The sequence below is a fragment of the Meleagris gallopavo genome, chromosome 5, assembly GCF_000146605.3.
Source record: "Meleagris gallopavo isolate NT-WF06-2002-E0010 breed Aviagen turkey brand Nicholas breeding stock chromosome 5, Turkey_5.1, whole genome shotgun sequence".
Taxonomy (NCBI): Eukaryota; Metazoa; Chordata; class Aves; order Galliformes; family Phasianidae; genus Meleagris; species Meleagris gallopavo.
The window spans coordinates 33,694,554-33,702,716 of record NC_015015.2 but is presented as its reverse complement, the minus strand read 5'-3'; the positions used below and the strand labels follow the sequence as shown (position 1 = coordinate 33,702,716).

The window sequence follows — 8,163 nt, the reverse complement described above, 5'->3', positions numbered from 1 at the left end:
TAATTGTATAACACACTATGGAAGACTTCAGAGGCAGCTATTAGACTTATAGCCTATAACTGCTTATCTGGAAATGCTTACTACTCTTCAAGGTGGCAGCCAAATTGAATTTTAATTTCAAGAAGAACACCCTTTCGTTTTATTCTTGTTAAAATAGCTATTGTTATCTTAAGAGTCAAAAAACTGTAGTTACGAAACTTAGACAACATTGACAAAGGTGCCATTTTATTCTCTACACTCAACAATATCAAACAACAGGCATGGCCAAAGGACAGTCCTGCTTCAATCACGTAACCACTTTCAAACATAGCAATGGGACATTTAATGCAACTTCAGAACAAGGAAGGGCTGCATGCAAAGCAAAAACGTGTGTTCCACATCTTTAAAAGCTAAACAACAGAAAAACCACAAAATCCAACCAAAGATCACACTCAAACCTTAAAATAACTCCCCTGACCCAAATGAAGTCTCCTTTTGGACCAGTAAAACCATTTTATTTCCCTCATGACCATAAAGTAAATGGGCTGAAAGCAAGGCAGGGCTCAAAACACAAGACTAGAAAGCCAGGTAGAAAAAACAGATGAAAACAATACTGTGAAATTGCACCTTAGTGAAAACAAAGGTTAATACTGGACAACAAATGGGAAATCTGGAAATTAAATAAATCATTTGGTACTTTTAAAACAGAAATATACAGTATTCAGAAAAGAGATTTTTCTCCACAAGAAGTTAAAACACAAGTCTAGGATTACTAGCAAAAAAAAAAAAGTTGACTAATTAAAGCATATGGAATATCTGAAAGTGGATTTCAGAGTTTCTTAATATATTACATAAAATACAGTGGCAACAATGAGACATGCAAGACTGGAATGCCTCTGGGTTAAAAGTCATTTGAAATTGAAGTCTTTTTTTCCCAATTACAGGAAACAAAGGTTAAATTTCAAATGCTGGTATATAACAACTGAAATATTATTGTAAATAAAGAAAAAAAAAAATTACAAGTTAAACATACAATTCAGAGAACACAACCTATTTTTATAATGTGCTTTTCCCATAATAAAGTTATTTATTTCAGGCAAAAAATTCTAAAGATTGCTTTAAACCAGAAAATGAGAGGCACTGCTTAATCTGCATGGGGGAAAGCTTTCCTGAAATAATTTTCCTAACTTACCTGTATCTTCAATGAATTGCACACATTTTTCAACAAACAGAGGTATGGGTTTCTCAGATGTAACCAGGTCTTGTAGGGGCATTCCAAAGTAATTACTTTCCCAGTTTCTACGGATTGGAGGATTGAATGTCTTAACTTTCTTTTTTTGCTACAACAAAACAGAGTTATTTAAGTAATAATTATTTAAGTAATATTCAAGTAACATTATAACTAACTCAAGCACAGAATCACACATCTATCAGACACAGAAATACCTCTACAGCAAACTGAGCACAAAGGTACTTTTAAAGTAGCATACACTAGATAAGCAGCACTCCAACTATTTCTAGAAGATTTAGTCATCTTTGCATCATACGTAACTTCCACCATGACTCACAGAGGAATCTACATGAAGTACAAATTGATCACAGCAGTGCAATGTTTCCTGTCACCAGAGAATGTCCTCTGTATGCCTTTCAAAGGTAGTAAATAATCTTTATATTGCAACCACTCTACAAGTGTAATGTCACAGAACATGTAACAATAAATCTCAGAGTAAGATTTGCAGGCACTAGCATAAACATGACAGTTGCAGTGAGGTACTACTAAAGGCACACGTTTTTTGTGAAAAGGAGGTTTGCTCTCAACCAAATGCATTACAAATATGAAGAAGAGAATCAAGATTTGTTGCCTGTTTTCTCCACAGCCCCCTCCAACCTCCTGTTGAAGGAAATTTTCACAATTTAACTAATAAATCCACTTTTAATTATCCAAATATTATATGATATCAGATACCATGTTTCATTTCCGAGTGTTAAGATATTCAGAGATGGTCATATAAAAGTGGCTGTGCTGTATGGGAACTGAAATAACATCATCGTCATCTCTAACATTCTATTTTAGAAGTTTATGCACAGTAAAAACAGCAGTAAAAAGCAGCTATGCTTTCATATAAAAGCTGTGACTTGCTTATTTTCTTTTTCTTCACTTAACATGGAATACTAATCAAGATTTAAATTTAATAGGAAAGTTTCCAGTGCGTTATAACTTACAGTAAGACTGTATCTCATGTAACCATAAAATACACCACCATTTTGTTTCTAGGTTTAACACTTATAAAACTCTCAAATTTCCCCCATTTTGGAAAACCACTGGACTTTTATACCATCAAGTTCATTTACTGAAACCTTACAGACTACCTAGAACTCTAAGTTATAAATGTACTTGTTCATCACTGACTTGCTCACTGAGAGGTAATGAGTTGAAGTACAGCTCTATGAGGGAAGATGGAAAACCACACTTCTCCAGCCACCACTCTGCAGCACTGTGAAACTTCTCCAACAACTGATAATGAGATCTGTTAATCCAAACTTTTCAACAGCCTAATTAACAATTAGAGTTTTTTTTAATGTGGAATGTTTCAAGGACAATTTCTGCCTGTTGAAATTGGCATTACGGTACCTGTTATTGACCACATTAACAGCTAATAAAAGACTGGGCTTATCTTTCAAATTTTGAATTTCTATAACAGGTTCAGCATTCTTAATTTAGAAGAAAGGAACGTATATTAGCAAATTCTCCAAACCATTAGAAAGAATGAAACTGCTCACCAGCAGTGTTTTCCTCCCTCAGTTTTATATTAATTGTAATTCTTACTTTTTTATTTAAAAAATAAAAAAAAAGAGAGATTGGATAAAACCTTAGGATAAGCTTCCATGGTTAATGGAGACATCTGAAAGTGTTCTTTCCAACTGTCAACTCTTCAACTAACTTTGATTTGTCTTGGATAAGACATCCATTGGTTCTAACCCTTAGGTTAGAAGCAGCCTTATCTTCTGACTACCATAGTTCCCTGTTTTCAAGTCTCCAACACTTACCCCTGTTCACTAGCCATTTTCCCCTTAGTGGAAAAATCTTATTTACTTAGGCAACAAATACATAACAGTACTGATGAGCAGAAACTGAAAGGGCCAAGCTGAAGCTGTGTGTAAAGAATGTGTAAAACTCAGTGAACACCTATGTCAAAATCAGAATGAAAGCTCATTTTAGAGAGACATGCGTTAACACAATGAAGCAAGCAAGTAATAATTAAAATTAATTTTCTTTCAAGGTGTTCAGCACACATCCACACCAGAATAAATAGCATAAAAACTCAGACTATATATTTCAGACATAGTAGACAGAAACAGGCTGTCACTTTAATAAAGACACAATATGAACATAACTAATAAATTTTATTATAGCAGAAAGCAATCTGGTTAATGAAATAAGAAGCTAAGATTTTAAAAAGAATTTAAATGAAATTAGAGCAAAGAATAAAAGAAAGATGAAAGTCATAACCTTAAATCCTTTTCAAGCTCATCTAAAAACAGAGAGCTGGGAAAACAGTTGTTTTAGGTCTATTGCGTGAACATGAAATTAAGATTTTGTAATGCACCAGTAAAGTTACAATAGCAATTTTATCAGTTTGGTCCCATTACGTACCAATTTCCTCTCTATGCTGTTAAGTATATATATTAAAGTATCTCTTTCATCATTTCCCTGTCTTTTGATGCAGTGAGCAGGCAAAAATCTCCAAATGAATTCATTCTGCAAATGGCACATTCTACACAATGTCCACAATAATATAGCTGCAAATTAATACGCAACTTTAAAGTAATAAACATCAGCTATTTCCTGATTTGAGATGTTTACACTTCCCATAATTTGCATGTCTAGTCTCCTTAAGCGACGAAATTCTCATCAATAGAAACACGTTATTGTGCCAAAGGCTTCATTTTTGTTAAACTGTCCAAGTGACTTCAGAAAAAGAAGAGGTCTTATTTCCACAATTTTCTAGCTTTATTTCTATCTTTATTAAAAGTTCATTTTAATCCCTTTTCTCAACTCTGAGGAAAAAGCAGTCAGCTTTTCTGATCCATCAATCTTATCATGGAACTTTTATATCAGCCAGTCACTAGCATATATTTTTCTGCGTAAAATCAATTTCTAAAAGCTTTCAAATGTGAGAACATTAGAACAAAAATAAAGATTAAACTACTCTGTTAGTTAAACCTTAAAAAACTTGAATCATTTCTAACATTTTTAGATTTTGGTAGTGAGATTATGATTCTGTCATTCACTTTTAGTTCAACAGATATTTCAGTCAAATACATCCCCCACCACAGTACAGCAGTCACCTCATACTGAATGCAGTGAGCACTATGGTAGGTATGGTCAGATTCTTTTGCACGCTTCTCCTAAGTCACAGTAAAAAAGAACAACCAGGTACCAAGTCAGAGAAGATGAGCACCAGGAAAAAACTGTTAAGCTAATGCTAGCAAAAAACTCAAAACAGTTGTTTCATATGCCACTGTTTAATGTTGTTAATTAAAGCACATCTTAAGCCCAACACTATAAAGCTGAAATCCTGTTTTTGTGTAAATTTGATTTTTTATAATTTATTTATGTATGAGTTTTACACCATCTCTATCATGAGTTTCTATCACTTGCAGTTTGCCAACGGCCTACCAAGGCAGCACAGCTCACTCCCTAACAGAGGTTAATTCCAAACCCCAAGCGGATCCTTTTATTTCCGCAAGAAAGTATTCCAACTCCAGGAATTCCAAACTTTCCTTAGGTTGCTGACACCAAAACACCATTAAGGACAATCCTGCTTTAATTGCAGTAGTTTAATCACAAACAAGCGTGTTCCAAAACATCACTTGAAGTCCTCTCAACAGAAGACAAGCTGAACATGAAAATATTTATTCTAGCACTACACAGCATCCAATTCTCAATGTCCAGGTTAGAATTATTGTTATAAAAAAGCATTAAAAAATTAAAACGTAAGTTTAAAATATACTCAGGATTAATCCTCTTGACAGTAGGTTCCAGAGAATCACCTCAGTATTCTCGTCTTCTAGTGTAACTAGTCTGAGGTATCTGCCAATTGTGAATCTTGAAAGTATAATGCACTGAAACAATCTGCCCAAACCTATCCATCAAACTCCTTTTGTTGAAGGGCTACAGTCAGTCCTCTCTGCCCAAGTGGGACTATTTATTTTGTTTCCCTTCTCAGCTCCTTCCCTCCAGAATTCCATCATCATTTGTTAATCCAAGTGGAAATTCAGCGACTTTTCCTCTACCTCCCATACACTACACAACTACTTTTAATACAAAGGAAATTTTCTGCCTGCCTCATTTGCAGCAATGCCCTAAAGTCATAGAGGGCAGAGCCAGTATTTTCAAAACTATTACAATAGTTCATGAAACCAGGTACCACAAGCAGCATTCATCTTACAGGCTTAAAGTATTAACAATAAAAATAATAATTTATGGCAAGCTCTTCAGAAACTATACAACACATGAATAATGCAGATGACAGTCTTTTACACGCCCTTTCTCCTTCTCATACCTTTTGCCATTTTTTGAGTTAAAGCTTGTAATACTGAGTTTTAGCTACAGAAGCTCTAAAAGACATACAGCTCTAAACATGCATTTTAAGAATGATACATTTGAAGAAATTAAAGCTGGAAGTATAGACTTGGATCTTTCTTCTTAAGGGGCAAAAAATAAAATCAATATTTCATTACACATTCCAGTCTGAAGTAGACTGTAGTTTGCTAAATCAACCACTGAATTTACACAAAAACAGTTGAGAAAATCAACTTAAATTTTTGCTATTTGTCACAAGTTTACCATAGTCTTACTAAAACTGAGATCAAGATATTTGGGCTATTTTCTGACTCTTTTCAGTAACAGTTTCAACACAAAATTCCATATAGTTTTGAAATTATTATAATGAGAACTAACAAGTTTAAACATCGTAAATGGATGTCAAACCTGCGTATCACCAGAGTAAGATATGTCAGAACTCATTTAGATGCAATTGGAATTTTCTTGTTGAAATACGTTTTCAGATGAATATAAAAAGGCATCTTACAATCAGCACACGGTGAAACAGAAGGTAACACACAATCCTCTTTGTTCAACACTACTTGTAAACAAGCTTACAACACACAGTATTTTAAAGTGCTATTTTTCAAATTTGATTGATCAATACAGTTGGCAACTCCAGATACACATAAAAAAAATCAAAAGGAACAAAACATTATCTGACCCTGAATAATAAAAATATTGACTAGTGGTCAAAGAAAACGTAGTTCATTTCCTATTGTCTACAAGATCCCTGTAGTTAGAATTTGTTTTCAGAAGAGCTTCAAATAATTTGATCCGTAGGAAAAAGTGAAATCTAGTCATTCCAGTTTTGTTCCTACATTTACAAAATAACTATCTTGTGAAAACTTAATATTTGCAAATATTAATTGCAAAGTAACAAGGCAAAAAACCCGCAGAATTTCAAGATGAGAATTTATCTTTCCATTCACAGAAATTTACTCAGGATATATGCTGTTCCTGAGACACTGTGGAAGAGAAAAAAAACAAACCCACAAAACAAAGACACCTCATGAGAGGAAAAAAGAATACAGCCTAAATTAGGTACCAGATTTCAGAGGGTTCACAAAGGTAGGTGTGCTAAACAAGATGGGTGAATTTTTAAGACTCGTTCATTTCACAGTAACAATAAATATAATAAGGGTATTAATTGCAACACACAGCTATAGGTATCCATACCAGAAAGGCTTCCTGCCTGAAGTTAGGAGTACTAAACTGAGACTAGAGTCTATCTAATTAATTTAAATGATTTAACTGACAAATAAATAGTAACAATATGCAATAATTAATATTGATAATTCGATATACTTAAAAAATATACAGAGGTTTGGGCCTTACATATTTATGGTATCAACGTATAAACTTCCCAACTACTGCAGTTTGGGATTATAGTGTGTATGAAAAAGTTCCTTCTGTCTGAGAAGCAGGAAGGCTTCCTGTAGCATCTAGAAATGCTCACTTCACTTTCAGGTCTTGAAATTTTCTACTTTTTCTCTGTGTTGTTCCATTCCTCCAAATTCATGAAGTTGAATTGAATGCAATTACTTTATTATATGGCCTGCAAGACTGCTGCTTCTCAAGAGACTGGTGTGGATCAACACACAATACCACACCTTAATATTAGAGCATATTAATTGAGGTAAGCGTATACTTAAAGTTCCTACTTGTGCTATTTGAAAGAGATGAATGAGCACAGATGCATCTCAGCTGGAGAGGTCTAGCTAGGTAAGGCAACCAAGGCAAAGCTGCATAAAAAACTCTGTGCACTTGAAAGCTTGCTTTCAAGCACAGCATTACCTCATGCAAGAGGTACAGACACAACTCCACATCAACCTAGCTAAAAGGTCCTTTGACTCTGAAAACCAGTCCATTTTCATTTTTTTCCTCTCTCCCTTTCTTTATTTTATCTCTCAAGCAGAGAAAGGTTAACAGACTGCTTGTTAGTAATATATATACAAGGCTACAGAACAATTATTTTCAAAATGTTTAGAGTCATGGTAATACGTAATAAAATTGCATATGTAATATAATAGGATGAAGGTGATTTTATCTTAAATCAGATTACAACAGACTGATCCAACCTTCTCCATTGAAAATACGTTCACTTTCTTGAGGCAAAGAAAACACAGTTATCGGGTAGTTTTACCAACCTGGACTCTAGTAAGGCATTCAATAGTGATATGAAATTACTGTGACAAATACAGTAACAGAAACAGGACAACATTAAGTAAAATAAAAGTCGTAGTCTAATAGAAGAATCATGCACTGGAAAACTACTATCTCTACTATATACTAGGAATACAGTAGTTGGAAATTACGAAGGACAAGAATGGGTCTAAGGCTACTAAAGTAACAGTAACTGCAGAAAAATGTGGGTGCAACTCAAAAAACACAAAAACTGTGTTGCAATACTGAGCACAGTTTGAGTCATCCTTATTCAAAAATACAAGCTCAGAGGAATTACAAAAACTTCATCTTCTAGAACTCCGGTCAAGTAGTAAGAAGCAGCCACTTCTTGCTTACTTGTTTGCTGATCTGCTGCACTACTTGCAGCAGATCAGCAAAGGAAAAAAAAA

At 34.1% G+C, this 8,163-nt stretch overlaps 1 protein-coding gene across 1 annotated transcript in view; it reads right to left on the bottom strand.

Moving 5' to 3' along the window:
• ARHGAP5 (Rho GTPase activating protein 5) overlaps positions 1-8,163 on the bottom strand; it is a 39,822-nt gene that overhangs the window by 23,998 nt on the left and 7,661 nt on the right. The window contains exon 2 of the mRNA XM_010711661.3: positions 1,172-1,319. Within this exon, the coding sequence (XP_010709963.1) occupies positions 1,172-1,319 (148 nt within the window). The remainder of the gene's footprint in view (positions 1-1,171; positions 1,320-8,163) is intronic.